Here is a 23,206-nt window from a genome sequence, read left to right as displayed (position 1 = left end):
GCTGATCATCCAAAATCAGTACCCCCGTTCCTGCTTTCTCTCCATATCCCTTGATTCTGTTCGGTCTAAGAGCTGGATTTAACTCTCCCTTGAGTACACCACTTGAATACCTCAGAAAATACATCAGTCATCACAAAGTGGTCGGCAACATTAAACCAAAATTGGAAACATTAAGCATTGATTAACTAACGGTGGCGCAGCAGTAGAGCTGGTGCCTTACAGCACCAGAGACCTGGGTTCAATCCTGACCACGGGCGCTGTTTGCGAGGAGTTTGCATGTTCTCACGGTGACCGCCTGGGTTTCCTTCGGGAAATCCAGTTTCTTCCCTCAATCCACAGACGTGAGGGTTTTTTTAGGATAATTGGCTTCAGTCAATTGCCCCTAGTGTGTAGGATGTGAAAGTGGCATAACATAGAACTAGTGTACAGGTGATCGATGGTCAGCATGGACTCACTAGGCCAAAACGCCTGTTTCTACACTGTATCTGTAAACTCTAAACCATACACATTTAATATATAATTGATGATGCTTTTATAAGTGATATACTAAGATTTTATATGTGCTTTATGATATTTTTTAATATGCAATACATTTTTATGTAATGTTGCCCCTTGTCTGGACCTTGTGTACATAATAAAGTTTATTATGATTATTATTATTATTAAGGTTTCAGAGAACTGTGTGGTGCATGGTTTCAAATAACTGTTTCAAACAACTGTGGCAGGTGAGATCAATTTATTTTGGCATTGTATTTGACACAGACATTATGGGCCAAAGGGCCTGTTTCTGTGCTGTACTTTTCTGAGTTCCATCTGTGCTGAATTTGCATGCTGGTAATTTGAAGCTCAAACAAAAAAAAAAAGATGAGGTCTTACCCTTGCTTCAAAATCCTGAAACATTTTCAACTCAAGGTGTGTGCTGTCCAAGTACTAAACTCACATCTGTCAAGCTAATGCCTGGCTAAATCATTCAGCATGGAGTCTGTTGTTGCCAGGAGGTTACATATGTTTTCATTTTATTGTAAATGTCATAACTGGGAGGTCAGCCGACATATGGCAAGTTTTTTTTTTAATCAAAACTTTATTTCCAAGTCATTTTCTTTTTTTTTAAGTCACTAAAGTCTATTTGCCAGCTGAATACTGAAAAGCCAGAAGGAGGAAGCATCCTTGCAAGAATTTGAAGGTTGGTTATTAAGTGGCCTCATTGCCTGGTGTGGTACTGCTTGGAATAATGCCTTGTATATACTGCGAATACATGCCAAAGGACTGAGAGTGCCCAGTCTTCATTTTAGTTCCTAATATAATGGTCTCTGATTACTTTACCATTCCAAACTTAAAGTTGAAATTGCATCGGGATGATGTGCAAGCATAAAAATAGTTTTTTTTTCCCTCTCCAGTTTTATACTGAACGGCTTTTGCCACATCTGAGTGCAATCACCACAGCATGAATGTGAAAGACTAGTGTCCCATCTCCTGTCTAAGTCTGCACACAAATCTAAATGTGTCCGCATTTGAAGGGACACGCATGCAAATCTGTCAAGCTGAAGAAGGCATGGATCCAACCTTTATCCTGTCTCTGTTCACTGTGGGAAGCTTGATTGTAATCATGTATGGTCTTGTCCCCAGACTGGATAGCACACAGCTAAAAGCATTTCTCAGTGCCTCAGTACAAGCGACAATAAACTAAACTGAAAACCGAAAACTGAGCTTTTTTCTTCTTCTTTTTTTTTTTAAATTAGAAGTACAATAATATGGTACCATAGGTACCTGGTATACATTGGCATGTGACAATTCATGTACAGCTTCTTATTATTTTTATTTTAACAATAAAAAGGAGACAGAGAAAGAATAGAAAAGAAATAGAAACGTGTGTGATATCAGAAAGTAAGAAAAGGAAAATGAGAAAAGAAAATGAAAATGAAAAGAAGCAGAGGTAGAAAGCAGAAGAATAAAGGAGAGATAGCTATTTGTTATTCTTGACCACCATTCACCCAGTCCTGAAACAGACTGTTTCTACGTTTGTATTGCAGCAAATGCTTCCAAGAAATCGACAAATGGAGACCAAGTCCTTTGGAATTGGTCTACTTTGTCTTAGGAAGAATCATATTTCTTCAAGATGTAGGGAGCTTTTCACCGTACCTCGGTACACGTGATAATACTAATGAACTAAAGTAGATAATTTGGGGAGCTTTAGTTTCCCAAAATATCCATCCTCTCCCCTCACCTCCCTGCACAGCCCCAGCTAGAGATTAAACCTCAATAACAATGATGTAGCCTTTTCTCTCCAATCTAAAGCAGCAGCAATATTCCTGCCACACCACCCCACGCTTTACCTTACACATTGATACTAAGCTTTCTCAATGTAACCACTAATAATATCCACCTCCCCCCAAAACCTCACCTCTAGATCCACCACTCCCTGCATCGCTAAGAGAAGGAGCAGGTCTGAAGATGGGTCTCGACCCGAAACGTCACACATTCCATCTCTCCAGAGATGCTGCCTGCCCCGCTGAGTTACTCCAGCTTTTTGCGTCTATCTAACGCATTGATGCAGTGGGTGAAGCTGCTGCCTCACCGCGCCAGAGACCAGGATTCGATTCTGACCTCGGATGCTGTTTGTGTGGACTTTGCACATAAACCACTCATCAGAATAGTTTAAAGACATTGATAAGTTTGCGGGTTCTGGGTGAGAGCAACATCGCAGTTAAATAGTATCCACTAACGCAACACTTTGCAAGAGACACCAGTGTCAAAAGACAAGGACTCTGAACATTGCCCACAGCCAACATGGGTTTCCTCTGGGTGCTCTGGTTTCCTCCCACATCACAAGAGACGTGCAAGTTTGCAGATTAATAGTTTTTTTGCATAATGTCCCTAGTGTGCAGAGAGTGAATGAGAAAGTGGGATAACATACAACTTGATCAACGGGGTGATCAATGGTCAGCGTGGACTCGAAGGGCCTGTGTCCAAGCTGCATCTCTAAACTAAAACTGAACTAAACTGAAATTTCTGAAAAGAATGAAGCATCTCTAACTGTTGGTTCACAATATTCGCATTTGAGATCCGGCGATATTCAGAGTGTTTGTCTATTGAGACTGGTGTCTCTTGCAAAGTGTTGCGTTAGTGGATACTATTTAACTGCAATGTCGCTCTCACCCAAATACCACAAACTTATCAATGTCTTTAAACTATTCTGATGAATGGTTTATAAGTGCAGTCCCGGCACAATGAAATTGGTAATGGTACAAGGGGCCAAAGGTTTAGCAAGAATTATCGGTTTAACAGTTTCCATACCCAGTGAATCTTTTTTTTTGTACCATGTACGGCACTGTTAGCAATTCCCTTCAAAAGTTTGATTTTAAACAGCTGCAAACGAAGGAGGTAAAAATTCACATTTGCAGCTGAATCATCAACTTGGATTAAGTTAGTGCACAAGATGGATCACTGACACATGGGACTGAGAGTTTGCACATTGTAGATTGGTTACGTCTGTTTTAATACATCAATGATAACAGATCCCCTCATCACAGGGCAGTGCAGACAGAGATAGGAGGTGGGTGGTGAGTCTCCAAGAGGCATTCAGCTGGGTACCATTTGGCTCCAGAAAATGTTGGTTCAATAGATCTCAACTTCTTCCCCTCTTCACCAGCACTGGTACAAAAGTGACACTTCCTGCTTTTGTCGGACGTTAACAATGAGATTTGGACTTTAGACATACAGTGCGGACATCGGCCCCCTGGCCCACCGAGTCTGTGCCGACTAGCGATCCCCGTACACTAACACTGTCCTACACACTAGGAACAATTTACAATTTTTCACTGAAGCCAACTACCCTACTAACCTCAGTTTCAGTTTCAGTTTCAGTACCTGTATGCCTTTGGAGTGTGGGAGGAAACTGGAACACCCGGAGAAAACGCATGTAGTCACATGGAGGATGTACAAAGTCCATACAGTAAGCACCTGTAGTCAGGATCAAACCGGGGTCTCTGGCGACGTAAAGTAGCAACTCTACCACTACGCCACCGGGCCACCCTTCCATTTTTCTTGCATTTATTTCGCACTCTTGAGTTTCAAGCGCAAAGCCCAGAGGCCACGGTGCTGTTTTCAGAGCCTATGGCAACACCTAATGCTTCCCATGGTAATATTCACCTGCTCTTAATCTTGCGGCTGAACTACCCTGATGCACATTTTCAGCCATTGTCCAGCAAAGTTTGTTTTCAAGGGGAATTTTTTTTTTAAGTATATAACACCATTGTACACACTTGCTTTCCTTTACAGCACTGCAGGTTACATCGTCTGGGATTGTTCTGATGATTTTAGGTTTATGTTTTGGTTAATTATTGCCACATGTACTAATGTACAGTGAAAAGCTTTGTTTTGCATGCTATTCAAACAGATCAGATACACTGTACATAAATACAATCAAGTTAAACTTAAATACAATAGATAGTGCAAAGGGGAAGATACAGAATGCAGAATATAGTTCTCAGCATTGTAGTGCATCAGTTCCACAGTCAGAGTCCAATGTCCGCAATGGGGTAGAGGTGAATCGGACAGTAGCCTAGCTTATGGAAGCCAGATATAGGTGGGAATTAAGTTGTTCCTGAGTTTGGAACCCTATTAGAATCTGTGCAATGGGCTCTAAATCACTCTGATCATCCTCTTCACCAGGCTGAGAGAGAGGCCGAGATATTGTTATTGTCACGGCTGAGGTAGGTTTAAAATAACCAGGAACAATACCCGCTGTGTGGCATAACGCCTAGAAACCTTTGCTATACAAGTGGAGGCTTCAGAGCTCTGGCAAAGGGCAGGGTTTTTTTTTTTACTGTGGTCAGATATAATTGATGGGGTAAAAGCCTATGATGTGTCTGCAAGCTAATCTATTAAAATGAGGTCCTGGTGGAATGGAGGCCTGAATATGACCTTTCTCCGCAAGTGATTAATTACACATACCATTACAGTACCGGAGCAAATTTTCAGAGAGTCTGATGACAGTGCAAAGTAGAAAGAGTTAAAAGCATCTTAGATGAAAGACTTGAGCCTGGTGTTATTCTCCTTGGGTTAACTTTTAAGGCTTCAAGATAAATCCATGTAAACCTCTCCAGTCTTGAACCATCTTACGGTCCTGATATGTTCAAAGGACGTGAGGCTAGAATGCAGCTTATAAACAGCTGACAACCCAGCCTGACGTAATGGAGCAACACGACAGCCAGTTACTAGATCTTTATCATCAACATAGCGCAGCGGTGTACGTTGAGATTAAACTACTGCCTCTTGGCGAACTGTATGTTGTGGCTTTCCTAATCCATCAGCAAAAGTCATCAAGTAACTTAGATACTCGTTGATCTTAAAGTATTTAGAGTCAAAGAGTCACAGTCATGCAGCCCTTTGGCCCGACCTACCCACTCCAACCAAGATTCTCCATCTATGCTAGTCCCCACATATTTGGCTCATATCCCTCCAAACATTTCCAATTCCAGTTCCTGTCCAAGTATCTTTTAAATGGTGTTATAGTACTTGCCCCCAACTGCTTCCGAGAGTCATGGAGTCATACAGCGTGGAAACAGGCCTTTCGGCCCAACTTGCCCACACCAACCAACATGCTCCATCTATATTTAGTCCCACCTGCCTGCGTTTGGTCTATATCCCTCTACACCTCTTCTATCTGTGTACCTGTCAAAATATCGTCTGGTAGCTTGTTCCATATACCCATCACCCTCTGTGTGGAAAAGTTGCCACTCATCTTCCTATTAAATCTCGTCTCTCTCACCTTAACCTATTTCCTCTGGTTCTTGATTACCCTGTGTAAAATACATGATTTTATACATCTCCCCTCTGCCTTCTGCACTCCAAGGAATAAAGGCCCAGCCTGCCCAACCTCTCTCTATAGACCCTCAAGTCCAGGCAGCTTTCAGTAAACACAAGGAACAAGGAACATCTACTCGGATTTATTCTGGTAAGTTGCTGCTTCAGTAAAATAAACTAAGTGGAAATATAATATAGGAGTATTCCGTTTTCTCGACACCTAATGGATTTGCAGCAGAATTTATTTCTAAACATTTGAAAGATTTTTTCGGTGAGTTCAAAGCTCTCGGAAGCAAAAGATCAATAGAGTCCTTCTTGTGAAAGGTATAGCCATACATCCCATTCACCAATGTCCACTGCTCTCACTAAATTATACTCTGCACTACAACTAGATTACATTGCCCTCATTACATGCTCATGTAAGTATGATCCCAGTACATGGTCCAGGGCTCAGGAATGTGGAACTCGAAGTTCGGCATGTCTCCAACAGCCCTTGCCAACCTCCACAGAAGCACGGTGGAAAGCACCCTATCGGGATGCATCACAGCTTGGTTTGGCAACAGCTGTGCCCATGACCGCAATAAATTGTAGAGAGCAGTGGATGTAACCCAGCCCATCACACAAACCAGACTCCCTACTATCAACTCCATCTATACTTCATGCAGCCAATGTAATCGAGGATCATTTCCGCCCCAGTCATTCCCTCTTCTCCCATTGGGCAGATGACACAAAAGTTTTGAAAGCTCGCTCCACCAGGTTTAGTAACAGCCTCTTCCATGCTGCTATCCGACGACTGAACGGTCCTCCCACAAACTCAATAGTAGTCCCGACCTCCCAACCTACCTCATTGCAGACCTTGCACTTTTTTTTAATCTACACTTACTCTGTAACTAGTTCTATAATACTGTGACACTATGTCGTGCACTCTGGTATTTTTTCTCTTTGCACTAGCTGCTATACTACCTTGTGGCTTGAATGTACTCATGTACAGTATGATTTAATGGGATAGCAATTGGACAAAGCTGTTCGCTGTAAATCAGTACGTGGGATGATAATACGAAACTAACACTAATACCAACTGTGTCAGACGCAGTTACTAATCAGCCATTAAAGCAACACCAGCCAAGGCCGAACTAAAGAGTTGGTGTCATGCCCTTTCATTCAGTGTTCCACTATTTGTACATGGTGTGCCCATCACACTTAGAAGGAAGTTATTGAAGAAGTTATTGAAGAATCTGCAGTTCAAAATGTAGAATTCAATTAAATCACCACTTACACAAATGCCTTGAACTCAACTAATTCGGACCCTCCAATGAATTTAAATCAATAAAAAAAAATCAAAGAAGAAGAATTTGACCATTCCAAGTTTTGTATTGACCTGTTCATAGTTCAGCATTATCAAAGACAAGTCTCGTTCCTTCTTAGGTAGGTACACACAAAATGCTGGAGTAACTCAGCGGGACTGGCAGCATTCTTAAGGGTCACTACCTGAAACTGGGAATGAGAGGGGACGATAGATCAAGCAATGGCAGAGTGGAATCGATGGGCTGAACGGCCTACTTCTGCTCCTAGAACTTATGAACTTATGAAGTCCCTAGCACTCAGGGACGCAATGTGTTGACTAGTCAGGAAATGTGATGTTTCCTTTGAGTATGTTCCTCCCCAGACAGAATTCGCCCCCTTTCACCGGTAACGTTAACAGCTAAAATTAAGCAAAGTGGTAAGGTAAAGTTTCAACAAGGTCACTCAAGTTTAAACCAGCAAATTAAATTGTCAAACCAAATTGGTAGAAGCAACTGCAGAACAAAGATTCAATGTTAATGTTATTAATGGAAAGCTGTAAATAGTGCAGAGAAGATGTACAAGGATGTTGTATGGACTCGAGGCCCAGCTACAGGGAAAGGTCAGGCATGCTAGGACATTATTTCTTTCAGCTCAGCAGGCTGAGGGGTGAGTTTACAGGGGGGTAAAATATCTTGAGAGGCATAGATAGGGTGAGTGCTCGGTCTTTTACCTAGGACAGGGAAATCAAGAGCGACTCGGTTTAAAGTGAGAGGAGGAAGATTTAATAGGAAACCGAGGGGTGACTTGACACAGAGGGTGGTGGGTGTTTGGGACAAGCTGTTAAATGAAGTCTTTGAGGCAGGTACATTAACAACATTTCAAAGACATTTGGACAGGTACATGGATAGGATAGGAAAGGTTCAGAAGGAGATGGGCTAGGGACAGTCAAATGGGACCAGCTTGGATGGGGAATCTTGGTCAGAATGGGCGAGTTGGGCCGAAGGGTTATTTCCACGCTGTGTGACTATGATTCTACAACCAAAGGACTTTAAATTTTGGCATTAATGCCAGCTTCACACAGACACTAGGAAGATAATGTAGTTCCACACACCCTTTTTTTAAATCTCATACTGATATATTGATATACCCATTGCAAATTCTTTGCACGGACTACTCTTGATAAATGAAACCAGAAAATCACACACACACACACACACACACACACACACACACACACACACACACACACACACACACACACACACACACACACACACACACACACACACACACACACACACACACACACACACACACACACACACACACACACACACACACACACACACACACACACACACACACACACACACACACACACACAGGAGCAGGAGCACACAGGTAAAAATGCCCCTTCAGTCTGCTTGGTCATTAAATAAGATCAGATTGATCCCATGCTTCTAGCCCGCTTGGCCTGTGAATGTTCGCTAACACCAGAGGAACAAATTTGACGTTACGCCAATGCCCACCTGGGTTGCAATATGGTTTGAAATTCAAACTGGGAGCTCACTTTCCTTCCCACCGAGAGCATTATTGGGGACACTAATTGCGAGTCTAACTCAATGCCCGGTTCAGCAACTCAATGCCCAGACACAAGCAACTACAGGGAATGGTAGGCCCTGCCACCAACAGGACTGAGCTCACCAGGAAAGGTAGGCACCTTTAAAACCAGATCCAAGAACTCACGCAGAGAGTGGTGACTGGAGTCCCACACCATTGAGGGAGTTAGATGTGGCCCTTGTGGCTAAGGGGATCTACAGAGAAGGCAGGTATGGGATACTGAGTCAATGATCAGCATGCATATTGATCGTCAATCGAAGGGCCGAATGGCCTCCTGCACACCACTATGTTTCTACAGGAGGCCATGCCTCAAGATAGCATCTCAATACCCACCACTCGCTGAACAAGGCACATGTACGGTATGGGCATATCTTTCATTCATTTGTTCTTTGTACCATTTCATATCTCTCCCTTCCCTCCCTCCTGACTCTCAGTCTGAAGAAAGGACTCGAACTGAAACATCACCCATTCCTTTTCTCCAGGAATGCTGCCTGACCCACAGAGTTACTCCAGCATTTTGTGTCGATCTTCGCTGAAAACTATAACTGACCAAGTTCACGAACAACCTCTTCCCAACAACCATCAGGCTTTTGAACAGTACACTCATGCAAGCAAAAAATGTCATTGTGACTTGTCACATGTGACAATAAAATATTCGTTCATTCATCTCATCTATGAAATTCAAAGGAATATCTTTGGCGACACTAAGACCTTTGGTTTTTTTGCACGTATTGTTATTATTAATTTATTGAGATTTTTTGTTTATTATATGTTATCTAGGTATTTACATTCACAGGCCTGTTATGCTGCTACATGTATAAATTTTGTTGTTCCGCTGTCAGTACACATGACAATTAAACACTCTTGACTCTTAACTCTTTGGACGCTTGATGCAAACAATGTTGTAAGCTGTAAATTCCCCCGGTCTGTGTGTTTCACCACCACACCCAGTGATGGGTTTCCCAGCTGTTGGTCGTCTGACCTTTGGTTAAGCACTAAAGCATCTTTATGGTTCATTAAGCAAGTATACAGAACCAGGCTGGTGTGAGTCTGGGTCAGGAAGAGAGACTTCTGCAGTCCATGTGTGATATTGTGCATCAGCTAATTCTCCAGATAAAACTCCATCAGAAAATCTCACGAGCTGACTTAACCCTGAAATACCACATTCTGCTCTCCATTTCCCCAAACATTTCATATTGTCCCTTGCGCTGGAACAAGAACCAGCACAGGCCACCACAAATTAGCTCTTGAGTCCAGCTGCCAAGACTTGAGGCCCTGAGCAAGGGGAGAGGTTGGGTGGGGTAGGACTTTATCCCTTAACGGCCTGTCCCACTTGGGCGTATTTTGCGCGTCATTTACGTGACATCATTTACGCATCACGACGCATGATGGCGCACATGATGCGCATTACGTGCGCACGGTGCGGGATGATGCAGGCAGTGACGCGCGGTCATGCGCGGCGCCCCAGGATTTCGGGACGTACAAAATCTTCGCACGCCATCTGCGTGACACGCAAATGCCGCCCAAGTGGGACAGGCCCTTTAGAGGCTGTGGGATGTGACCTTATAGAGGTTTATAAAATCATGAGGGGACAAGATAGATTGAATGCATAGTCTTTAACTCAGGGCTGTGGAATCGAAAACCAGAGATTTTAAAGTGAAAGGGACAAGGTTCACTAGGAACATAAGAGACAATTTTTTCACTCAGAGTGTGATGGGTATATGGAACAAGCTGCAAGAAGAGGTCGTTGAGGGAGATACTATAACACCATTTGAAGGACACTTCTACAGGTACATGTATAGGAAAGGTTTGGGGGAATATGGGGCAAACTCTGCCATTAATATGATCCCCTACATTAGGTTATTGCTATCAATCTATTAATTGTGTGCAGAACTTTGAAAGGTGCGATATTCTGTCCTCAAACTAAAAAAATCTGCACTGATCCATGTATTATTTTCTTGGGAGGCACAAGGAATTGCAGATACCTGTTTACAGAAAGCAAAAACACAAAGTGCTGGAGTACCTCAACTAATCAAGCAGCTTTTCTGGAGAACATGGAGTCTGAAAAAGGACCTTGACCCAAAGCGTTGCCTATCCTTGTCCCCCAGGGATGCTTAGTTTAGTTTAGTTTAGATTCCTTTGTTGTCACGTATACTGAGGTACAGTGAAAACCTTTTGTTGCATGCAAACCAGTCGGCGGAAAGACAATACATGATTACATTTGAGCCATCCACAGTGTACAGATACAGGATAAAGGGAATAACATGACTAATGTTTAGTGCAAGATAAAGTCCGATCAAAAATAGTCCGAGAGTCTCCAACGAGCTGGATAGTAGCTCAGGACCGCTCTCTAGTTGTTGAAAGGATGGTTCAGTTGCCTGAGAACAATTGTGCAGAAACTGTCCCTGAATCTGGAGGTGTGCTTGTTCATGCCTCTATACCTTTTGCCCGATGGAAGAGAGATAAGAAGGGGTGACCAGGGTGCGACTTGCCCTTGACTATGCTGCTGGCCTTGCCGAGGCAGCGTGAGGTGTAAATAAAAGGGAAGAGTTACTCCACCACTTTGTGTTTATATATTTTTTCCTGAACATTTCATTTCAACATCAGTGTGGAAAAACAGCAAACGAAAAGGAGAGAAGCTGAGACAAAAATAAACATAGTGACATTTCCATCTTACTGCCAAAGCTATGGCAATTGCTATCACAATGTTATTCCCATATAAGGTCTGTGAACCTCATCTCTGGCAGAACATCGAGAACAGAGAGTTAGCCACTAGATGAAATATACTGGTGAACAAACACTCTTCACTCATATTGAAAACTTAGTTCTGATGGAGGGCTGCATCCCAAAGACCTCATTCCAAACACTAACTCAAGTTAATAGGGCTCAGTCCTTTGTCTCGAAGAAAGCTGCATGCTGGTTTAGTATCTAGATGACAGGATACTGTAAACTAGCATTTTATAACCCTTGTCTACTGGCAGTCAGCAATCATGAAAGAAGGAATTGCAGATGCTGGTTTAAACCGAAGATAGGCACAAAAAAGCTGGAGTAACTCAGTGGGACAGGCAGCATCTCTGGAGAGAAGGAATGGGTGATGTTTTGGGTGGAGACCCTTCTTCAGACTGGTTAGGGATAAGGGAAACGAGAGATATAGACGATGATGTAGAGAGATAAAGAACAATGAATGAAAGATATGCAAAAAAAGTAACGATGATAAAGGAAACAGGCCATTGTTAGCTTTGTTTGAGAAGGAACTGCAGATGCTGGAAAATCGAAGGTAGACAAAAATGCTGGAGAAACTCAGCAGGTGAGGAGGCATCTATGGGGCAAAGGAAATAGGCAACTTTTCGGGTTGTTTGTTAGGTGAAAACGAGAAGCTAGTGTGATTTGGGTGCAACTTGAGGAACTCATCATCACTTTTTAGCATATCTTTCATTCATTGTTCTTTATCTCTCTACATCATTGTCAAAATCTTTCATTTCCCTTATCCCTGACCAGCCTAAAGGGTCTCGACCCGAAACGTCACCCATTCCTCCTCTTCAGAGATGCTGCCTGTCCCACTGAGTCACTCCAGCTTTTTGTGTCTATTTGCAGTCAGCAATTGTTCACAGTGACATTGACTAAGAAAGAATCAGAATTTATTTTGCATTGTTTCAACTAAATTCTGAAATGATGTTTGATATCAAATCGAGGGGGGGGGGGAAGAGAGACTTTTCTGGAATCCATTCAACATTAACTGTTCCCCAGAGCCACATTCCCCTGTGATTGAGGCAATTGGGATATAGTCCTATGATCACAACTGGTGTTTTATATGTGTAGTAATGACTTCATGTTCTTTACTTAGAAAGATTCTTAAGGAGAAAATATGCCAAGTAATATAATATAGCGTTCCCTGTCCACCGTGTAAAAGTAAAACCAACAGTCCCAAATTAAAGAGCGTTTAGCACAAAAAAATGTAAAGAGAAAGATTTTCCTGATGATTTATGACAATACAGCTCATAGTTTGTGAGTTCACAAACACCTACATCTACTTTTAGTTTAAGTTTGCTTTACTTTTGCGATACAGTGGAGAAACAGGCCCTTCGGCCCATCGAGTCCATGCCAAGCAGCGATCCCTGCACACTAACACTATCCTACACACACTGAGGGACAATTTACGATTACACCAAGCCAATTAACCTACAAATCTGTATGTATTTGCAGTGTGGGGGGAAACTGGAGCTGGAGAAAACCCACACAGATCACTAGACTCTCTCACTAATGAAAACATCCTCTCCACATCCACTCCATCCAAGCCTTTCACTGTTCGGTAAGTTTCAACAAAATCCACCATTATCCTTCTGAAGACCAGCGAGCACAGGCCCAGAGTGGTTAAACACTCATCATCCTTCAACTCAATCATCCCTAGGATCATTCTCTTAAACCTCCTCTGGACCCTCTCTCTAACGCCAACCCATCCCTCCACAAAGCTTCTCACAATACTCCAAAAATGGTCAGACCAGCACCTTACAGAGCCTTGGCATCACATCCCCACTTTCATATCCTTGTCCTTGCAAAACGAACGTCAACATTGAATAAAATCCCTGAAATCTTGGCAGCTTGGTTGAGTTTCCACTGTTGCTTCATGGTCGATCTGCACTTGAGATAAAAGTTTCATCTGCACAGCATCCCCTGAGCGGGGCACTGAACTCTGAGCCCTGCAATAAATTCAGATCAAGGGTATCCAAATTCACTTTGAAGTCTTCACATTAGCGGAGTCGGCACGAGTGGTCATCAGTCAAAGCCTCTCTCCGGGTCTCTCTATGTTCCCACGGACAAAACACACTCTTGATTGAATATAACTACACAGGACAACCACCTTCTGCTTATTGTGCAATAAATACTGTGACGCCCTGGGGCCAGAAAGGTCCAGCATCATGAGAGATGAAAAATATCATGTACCAGAACAGCCTCGCACATACTACTGCACAAATGTCAAGTTTACAATAGCAGTTGATGCATAATCTCCTTCCTAGAAAGTAATAGTGTGATCATTGCAGATTCTGAAATATTACCACAATGAGTTTGATTGACAAATCTGCTCCCACTTCTAGGGTCCTTTTTGCAGAGATAGAGTCATAGTCCTACAGCCTGGAAACAGGTCTTTTGGCCCAACTTGCCCACACCGGCCAATATCCCTCCAGACCTGTCCTATCCATCTTTAAAAGACATTTGGACAGATACCGGGATAGGAAAGGTTTGGAGGGATGTGGGCCGAACATGGGCAGGTGGGCCGTGTGTAGATGGGACATGTTGGTCAGCGCGGGCAAGTTGAGGGGCCTGTTTCCATGCTGTATGACTCTATGACTGAAATGCAGACAGATCAGTGTCAATATGTACAACATATACGTCTGCCACAGCAAGTGATTCAGAAAGCTAACAGAATGTTCTCAGTTATAGCTTGGGGAATTGAATACAAATGTAAGGAGCTTTTGTTTCAATTATATCTGGCACCAGCAAATCCACTCCAGGATTACTCTGCACTCTACGGTCTCCTTATTTAAGGGATGTTAATGACTTGGAAGCAGTTCAAAGAAGATTCACTGCACTAATGCCTAAATTAAAGGGCTTGCTGTTATCTACTGGAGCTTAAAAGAATGAAAAAGGATGATTGAAGCATACAGTTCTGGCTTAGAGCTATAGAGGATGTTTCTAAGGTATAGAATGATGGATCCTCTTAACTGGATACCCTGGCGTCCACCCATACCCTGAAGATCTGTGGATTTGTAGGTTAATTGGCTTCTGTAAATTACACTTGGTGTGTAGGGAGTTGAAGAGATAATGGGATAACACAGAAGGCTGTGGAGGCCAAGTCAATGGATATTTTTTAAGGGTGAGATTGATAAATTCTTGATTAGTACAGGTGTTGGGTCGAGTTATGGGGAGAAGGCAGGAGAATGGCGGTGAGAGAGAAGGATGGATCAGCTATGATTGAATGGCGTAGACTTGATGGGCCGAATGAACTCATTCTACTCCGATCACTTTTAGAACTAGTGTGAACGGGTGATCGAGGGTCAGTGTGGATTCAATGGGCCGAAGGGCCTGTCGCCATGCTGTATCTCCAAACTAAGCTAAACTGATGCAGTAGCTGTCAGTTCACAAGCAAGTGCACTCTGGACATGGAACTAATTTTAGAGGAAGATCTGTCAGACAGAGTGCAGTTCCACTTCTCAGGAACGATTAAAGCCGTGGTGGGACTTACCAATTTGTAGTACAATCTTAAACAGAAACAAATGAAACTCAGGGCTTTGAACTCCAGCTGAAAGGAAAATATAAAATACTAACCCTGATAATGGAAGTGAAATTGAAGAGTTTCTACTCCTCATTATTTCTGTGCTTATATATTATGGTAAAAGCACTTGCCACATTCCTCTGTCAAATACATTAACAAAAACAATAATTTTATAAGTAAACTAGCTAACCTGTGTATTTAGTGGCAGAGGAATTTGACATGAATGCATTAAACATTTGTTTGATAATATCATCCTTTACATTCCAGGTTCCACACCATGTGGAAAGAAATCATACACTTTGTGAATGGAGTTTCCAGTATTCTGAGCCGAGACTTCCACTAACTCTGACTGTCGGAAATGTATTCCCAACGTAGATTTGTCAAAGACTAGAGTGCATAGCTTTGATGTGAAAGGGGTCAAGTTTAAATGAGATGTGCAGAGCAAGTTCTTTTACACAGAGGGTACTGGGTGCCTTGAATGTGCTGCTAGGGGTGGTGGTGAGGGCAGATAAGATACGTATTTGAGAGGCTTTTAGATAGGCACTTGGATATGCAGGGATATGGATCATTTGCTGGCATTAGATGAGATTAATTCGACTTGGCATTATGTTTGACACAGACATTGCGGGCCAAAGTGTCAGTTCCCATGCTGTACTTCAAAGGTTCAAAAGGTTCAAAGGCTCATTTATTGTCAGACACCAATTGGTGTAGTGACATTCAAGTTGCCATTGCAGCACACTACTAAGAATACAACTTAACATTATAGAAGAATTTAACATAAAACATCAAAACATCCCCCCACAATGGTTCCCACTGTGAGGGAAGGCACAAAGTCCGTTTCTATATTTCTATGGTTAAACAAATTCCACCCAAAGCCAGTCATATTTTGAAGTACAATAGTTTTGTAGCATTTGTAATGAATTTGGAAACTGCCATTTTCCATCAAAAATGGAATGACATAGGATCGCAATTCATTGACAGGCAAAGCACAAAGTGCTGGAGGAACTCAGCAGGTCAGGCAGCATCTGTTGGGGGAATGGTCAGGTAATGTTTCAGGATGGAACCCTTCTTCAGACCCTTCCGTACACAGATGCCGCATGACCCATTGAGTTCCTGCGGCACTTTGTGTTTTGCTCAACATTCCAGCATCTGCAGTCTCTTTAGATGTTACACCAGTAAATGACAGAAATAGGTGCACAGTTATCCATAGATTAGTGAACTCGTGCTTAAATATTTTTCAGTGTGCTTATCTTGGTGCTGAGAATCTTCCAGAGTAGGTTGGGTTACAGATATCTGCCAGAAATTGCCATCAGGGACCTCATTACAATGTAGTTGGAGCCATGGACATCTTATGGCATCAGCTTAGTTTAGTTTAGTTTAGAGATACAGCGTGGAAACAGGCCCTTTGGCCCACTGAGTGCCCATCGACCATCGATCACCCACACACTAGTTCTATCCTGGTGTTCAAGTCTGGTTCATATCTGACGACTGTGTATACTGGCTTAGTGTACTACAATTATACATGTACTGTATCTGAGATGCTTATCTAAGATGCATCCAAGTGCTTATGTATAGTGTTACTTGTACTGAACTGAATGTCACTGTACCTTGGTACATGTGACAGACAATAAAGTACCAGTGAACGCTAGGGTCAATTTACAGAAGCGAATTAAATGACAAACCCACACGTTGGAGAAAACCGGAGCACCCGGAGAAAACCCATGTGGTCAAGGGGAGAACGTGCAAACTCCGTACAGACAAGCACCCGTAGACAGGATTGAGCTTGGTTCTTTGGCGCTGTAAGGCAGTAACACTACCGCTGCATCACCCAATGCTGAAGGGGACTAGTTGGGTGCCAATGGCGAAGCTGTCACACATGGCCGTGGGCATGTAGTGCTAATGTCGCCCAAGGGATTCTTCCTGGTCGTTGGCTGTTGCGGTCAATCTGACCACTCAATTGGCAGAGAATGCTCGGCTCACCTTCCATTCACCACTGCTTCAAATCCACAATCAACGATTCTCTCTGGCCCTTGAAAATATCATTACATACAAAACAAGAGCAGGAGTTGGCTGTGCATCTCTCCAGTTTCCCATTCAGCCGTATAAGGTCTGATTCTGGCCTCAACTCTTTCCTGCCCGTTCCCCACAACCCTTGATTCACCAATTGACCTCCAACCTTGAGTACACTTGCCGACTCAGCTTCCACCCTCCCAGGAGTATCTGAAGAGTTCAACGCCATCAGAGAGACGAAATTCACCAACTCCATAGTAAATTGGTAAACAGTTTACCCTGTGATTCTGTCCCTGATTCTGGACACCACAAAGCAAACATCCTCCGAAAATCATCCTGTCTAAATCCCTCAGTCTTAAACATTCAAACTAAATCATCTCATTTCTCTTCAGCACCACGAATATGTATCCAAGCTCTTCAATCGGTCTCCGCCACACTAAGAAGTATTTAGTACGATTTATGCTTCACAAACCTATCACCTTTGCTCCAATTTTGGACAAAACTGCTGCCCTTAATCTGTACATCTGGGCTCCAGAGAGGAAATTGAAAGGGACCCAAGATTGGGTCACACTCTTGCTTACATCCGAGCTAGTTCCGCTGCACACTTGCATGACCACCGAGGACTGAGCTGCACTGAGGTTGTCGGCAATGAAAGGTCTCATGGCATTCATTGTGTAGGCTAATTAAGAATGGCTTGTGTCGAGAACAGCCAAAAACGGGAATGGAAGTGGAGGGAGAGGCGAGGGGGAGAAACAATTAGGACAAGAGGAGCAGAGAAAGGAATGGTGTTTTTTTACTCATGATTACAATTAATTTTGTGTGATCCAGCGGAAAGAATGATCAATCTTGTTTCTTTGCAGTTGGATGGACCACTTCACACAAGCCCACGTTTCCATGTTGAAACATTAGCAGACTGAATCTAATTAAACTAAAGTCCGGATGAGCATTGGGTATTTGGACCTGGCCTTGGTATATGTTTCATTGAGTCTGTATCCAAACTAAACACGCCTCATTAATAAGCAAACCGTCAAAGATAAACTATTCTGGGAACACAAGAAGACACAAGGAGTTAATGGTTAATCGGGCAAAACACATAAGCTGTTGAAATGAGGAGTGGGCAGGGTCAGTGTTCCAGTGATCTAGAAATGGACCTGCTCAGGCATTTTAATTTCTGACATACAAAAACAAATATGCATGAGCCTGCATATATGTCGGGGATGCCAATTCAAGTCCATTTAAGTTCAGCTCATGGCCAAGATGTGTAGGAAGGAACTGCAGATGCCGGTTTACCCCAAAGATAAACCCAAATAGACCTCATGACGGAGCGGCCTCTGCAGTCAGTCTGTCTTTTTTTTCTTTTTGTCCCGTTAAGTGGATGTCTTGGTTTTAGTTTTTATATTATTTTTAGCTGTGTATATGTGGGGGGAGGGGAGTGGAAACTTATTCATCTCTATCCTGTACGGGGACCCGACTTTTTCCTTGTTGAGTCTCCGTTGTCATTGGGCCTAACGTTATGGAGCCGGCGGCCTCCGACCGGAATCGACCTGGGGCTCCAGTGGATGAGCCTGCGGACTCACCATCGGGGAGCTGGCCGACTTCGGAGTTGGAGCAGTTAGAGGTCGCTAATTAATGCAGTCCTTCACAGTAACATCCAGTGTGAGTGAATAAACAAAAAGTGTCGCCTAAAGTGAGTGCGAAAACTATTTATTCTCTTATAGGAAGAGCCACGATGCATAACTTATTGGACATTAGTGTATCGTCGCCATTATTTGATGTACATTGCAACAAAGCATCCAGATCACACTCCTACCTGTTTACAGAATAACAGATTACAAGAATAAAGAGGAGCCCGACATGGGGGGGGGGGGGGGGGTCGCTGAGAGAACAAAATGGGGTCATTAGAGACTACATTGAAGACTTGTGCGAATACCCTAACATTGCCAGCATAGAAAAAGTAGTAAACACTGCCCAGTCCATCATCGGCTCTGACCTCCCTTCCATCGAGGGGATCTATCGCAGTCACTGCCTCAGCCAATATCATCAAAGACCTGTCCCACCCCAATTATTCCTTGTTCTCCCAGCTCCCATTGGGCAGAAGGTACAGAGGCCTGAAAGCGTATACGACCACAGCTTCTTCTCCTCTGGTTATCAGGCTTCTGAACAGTCTTGCCATAAGCTAGACTACTGCCCGATTCACATAGACCCCATTGCGAACATTAGACTTTGTCTCTGGAACTGATGCGCTACAATGCTGAGAACTATATTCTACACTCTGTATCTTCCCCTTTGCTCTGCCTATTGCACTTGAATTAACTTGATTGTATTTATAGAGTATTATCTGATCTAATTGGATGCCATGCAATATAAAACATTTCACTGTACCTCAGTACATATGACAACAGCAAACATTAACATAGACCTGATGGAAAATAAAAAATTCACAACATTGGAAACTGATTTTTTTTCCTGCTCCTTGTGGATACTTACATGAAACAACACATGAAAGACACACGACATACCTGTTTAGTGAAGAGTACTGCAGTGTCGTAGTACTCTGGATGCTTATCATTGCCCTTGTTAAACTTCTTCTGCCAAGCACAGAAGTTCCTGAGCGTGAGCGCAGCGTTGCTGGAGATTTTCGGGCCCTTCTCCTCGTGGTTAATGACCATAAACTTGACCACCACGATACTGATGGGGTTGAGAATGCTGGGGTGTTTGTACAACCGGGCAGCCACTGCCATCAACATTAGGACATAGTGCTTGAGATCGTCACCATGGAAGTTGGCCATTGATTCATCAGCGACCACCAAAGTCTCCACAAAGCGGGGGATTGATGCAAATCTCTTGGATCTACTGTTCTTTTTCCCCTCGTGTTCTCCTTTGGGTGAAGGCTCCATGGTATGGGAAGCTTTAAAAGAAAATTTATTATAAAGACATTGGCAGGTTTTACAAAACTCTTGAGTGTCATTTTGTTGGCATTCAACCTTCATTAAATGAGCACTAGTTTTATCACTTGAAAGTAAAATGATCACACAGATTGATAGAGAATGGTTCAATGGTTCATGTATTGACACGTGCACCAAAGATACAGTGATATCTTGCATATAGATGAGGAAGATCATTGCTGTACATAAAGCCAATCCCTGATTAAGAAATACACCCGAATGACAATATAATGAAACAAGGATGGATAAAGGTTTTATATTGTTATGTTGAGATTGAAGAAGGGTCCTGACCTGAAACATCACTTATCCATATTCTCCATAAATGCTGCTTGACCTGCTGCGTTACTCCAGCACTTCATGTCTTTTTAAAAAAAATACTGTTATTTATTGCTCATACCAGCCTTCCCAGGTCCCAAACAATGCATATCTAATAAAGTTGGGATCAATACAGGGTCTGTGACGGGTTTGATATGGCAACCAGGTGATATCATTCTAAACTTTATTATCTATATATTAAATAATTACAGCATGGTTCTTGCAGATCCTTTGGAGATTTCAGGGTGGTACAGCGGCAGATTTGCTGCCTTACAGCGCCAGAGATCCTGGTTCGTTTCTGACCTCGTGCTGTCTGTATGGAATTTGTACGTTCTCCCCATGACCGGCTTGGGCTTTCTCCAGGGTCTCCGGTTTGAATGAATGAATGAATGTATGATTGAATGAATGAATGAATGAATGATTGAATGAATGAATGTATGATTGAATGAATGATTGAATGATAAATGAATGTATGTATGAATGAATGAATAGCTTATTTCGGTCATACATTAAAAAAGAACAAAACGTTACAATCTGTGTGAATATGAACCAACACTGTATCCATTTCACACAACGTTCACATAATCAATGACCGAAAAAGGAATAGGCTGAAGCCACAAAGCTTATTTTTGACTATCCTATACTCCCACACTCAAAAAACATACAGGTTTGCAGGTTAGTTGGCCCTTGGTAGAATTGTAAATTGTCCCTAGTCTGTGTGGGATAGTGTTAGTGTGTAGTGATCGCTGACCGCATGGACTCGGTGTGCCGCAGGGCCTGTTCCCATGCTGTATCTCCAAACTAAACTTCAGTGTTTTCTGAACAATTCCCACTGTGCGAATACCATAACAATGTTCGCCTCTTCAACTACTTTTTTTTTAATAGTACACTCTCCCACAATTCACGACTGACGTGATCCTATAGGTATTTCCCCAGATATATATTTATTTTAATCCTTAAATGATTAAAAAGTAAAATATTCATATTCACAAATGTTTCACATTTGAAACTTTGATCGTAATTTTTCAACTTCTACTTTATTTTTGTTACTCCATGCTCTGAAAAATGTTTCAAACTTTTAAAGAGTAGCTATCTACGTCTTGGTTTGTCATCCAAAAAAATCTTCAATGTAATTCAATGTGTGCAAGCACTATCAAAACATTTAGGCAGATATGTGGATAGGACAGGTTTAGTGGGCCAAATGCAGGCAGGTGGGACTAGTGTACATAGAAACATAGAAACAGAGAAAATAGGTGCAGGAGTAGTCCATTCGGCCCTTCGAGCCTGCACCACCATTCAATATGATCATCCAACTCAGTATCCAACTCTGTAGATTGGGGCATGTTGGTCGGCATCAGCAGGTTGGGCCGAATGGCCTGATTGCACGCTGCATGACTGCTCGGCCCCATTGACGACGTTTTGGCTGGAGGACTCAGGGGATCCCTGTGAACTGGTGGGGAGGGAATCTCCATGCCCGGCAGTGTGGTATTTCATTGCTGAGTGCCAAGTCCTCTGGATACAGATACTGACAGGTGCAAAATGCAACAATCTGTATGGATGTGGCTCACTTAAGAAGCAGAATTGACCGCAAAACACAGATTTTGTGTCGTAGGGATAGGGATAGGAAGGGCAAGTGAAATGTTGCCCGGAGCAATGAACTTATGGGAGTTCATAAGTTCCAGGAGAATTGGGCCATTCGGCCCATCAAGTCTGCACCGCCATTCAATCATGGCTGGTCTATCTTTCTCACTCAACTCCATTCTCCTGCCTTCTCCCCATTGCCCCTGGCACTATTGCTAAACAAGAACCTGCCAATCACTGCCTTAAAAATATCCATTGACATGGCCTCCACAATGAATTCCACAGATTCACCACCCTTTGACTAAAGATACTACTCCTCATCTTTCTAAAGGTACGTCCCTTTATTCTGAGGCTATGGTCTCTGGGTAGGGGGGGGGGGGGGGGCGTCGTTAGATGATCGGTGGGAGACGGTGACTTGGCTTCAGCGCTGCAGGAAGGGATAGGCGAACAGTCCCAGGGCAGAAAGGCCGCTTTGAATAACGCATCGAAGCATCGCCGGGGGAGGCTTCCCTGCTGAGGATCCCTTGCCTTCTCTCCATAACCTCTGACACCTGTACTCTGTGTCACTCTGCGGAATGGCACTGCGGCGGGCAAAGGGTTAACGGGGGGAAAACTTTGCCTGGTGTTCAACCCGCGGGAAGATGCGGGATCCACGGCGTCGCTGTTCAGAGGAGACAGATCCACGCTAGCTCTGGGGGTCAGTGGGATCGATAACTCAATTATTGGGGTCGATAACTCGATTCTTGGGATCGATAACTCGATTACCGCGATCAGCAACCCATTCGTTCGGATCGATAACTTCATTATTGAGATCGATAACTGGAATATTTGGATCGATAACTCGAATATTGGGATCGATAACTCGATTACCGGGATCAGTAACCCAGTCACCAGGATCGATAAATCGATTATTGGGATCGATAACTCGACCCGTGGGATCAATAACCCGATTCCTGGAACCGGCGATCCGATTCTTGGGGATTTGATATCCCGATCACTGAGGTCGATAACCTAATGTTGAGATCGATACCCATTCATCGGTATCTAAATGCCGACCATCAGGATCGATACCCTTATCTAAGAGTTTGGAATCCTGATATCAGGATCGATGGCACGATCGCCAGGATCGATATCCCCGATCGCCTGAATCGAAACCCCGATTGCCTGGATCGATACGCGGTGGCCACCAGAATCGAACTCCCGACCATTAGAAAGGCGCACCGCTGCCAGGGTGACAGATGTGGGCAGGTGTGAAGCTGCAGCGGTGGTGGGTTGGAGGTAAGCAGAGCTCGCTGGGCTCCCGGTGTTGGAGGTAAGGTTTGGAGCCGAGAGAGGGGTGGACTGCCCGGGTATTAGTGCAGTCTCAACCAGCGCC

The 23,206-nt window shown here is 43.3% G+C and overlaps 1 protein-coding gene across 1 annotated transcript in view; it reads right to left on the bottom strand.

The window, feature by feature from the left end:
- LOC129712319 (A disintegrin and metalloproteinase with thrombospondin motifs 15-like) overlaps positions 1-23,206 on the bottom strand; it is a 48,410-nt gene that overhangs the window by 23,120 nt on the left and 2,084 nt on the right. Inside the window, exon 2 of the mRNA XM_055660651.1 lies at positions 19,510-19,898. Within this exon, the coding sequence (XP_055516626.1) occupies positions 19,510-19,898 (389 nt within the window). The remainder of the gene's footprint in view (positions 1-19,509; positions 19,899-23,206) is intronic.

Source organism: Leucoraja erinacea, chromosome 32 (assembly GCF_028641065.1).
Source record: "Leucoraja erinacea ecotype New England chromosome 32, Leri_hhj_1, whole genome shotgun sequence".
Taxonomy (NCBI): domain Eukaryota; kingdom Metazoa; phylum Chordata; class Chondrichthyes; order Rajiformes; family Rajidae; genus Leucoraja; species Leucoraja erinaceus.
Note: the sequence above shows the minus strand (reverse complement) of the source record. Positions and strands in the feature narration are given on the sequence as shown.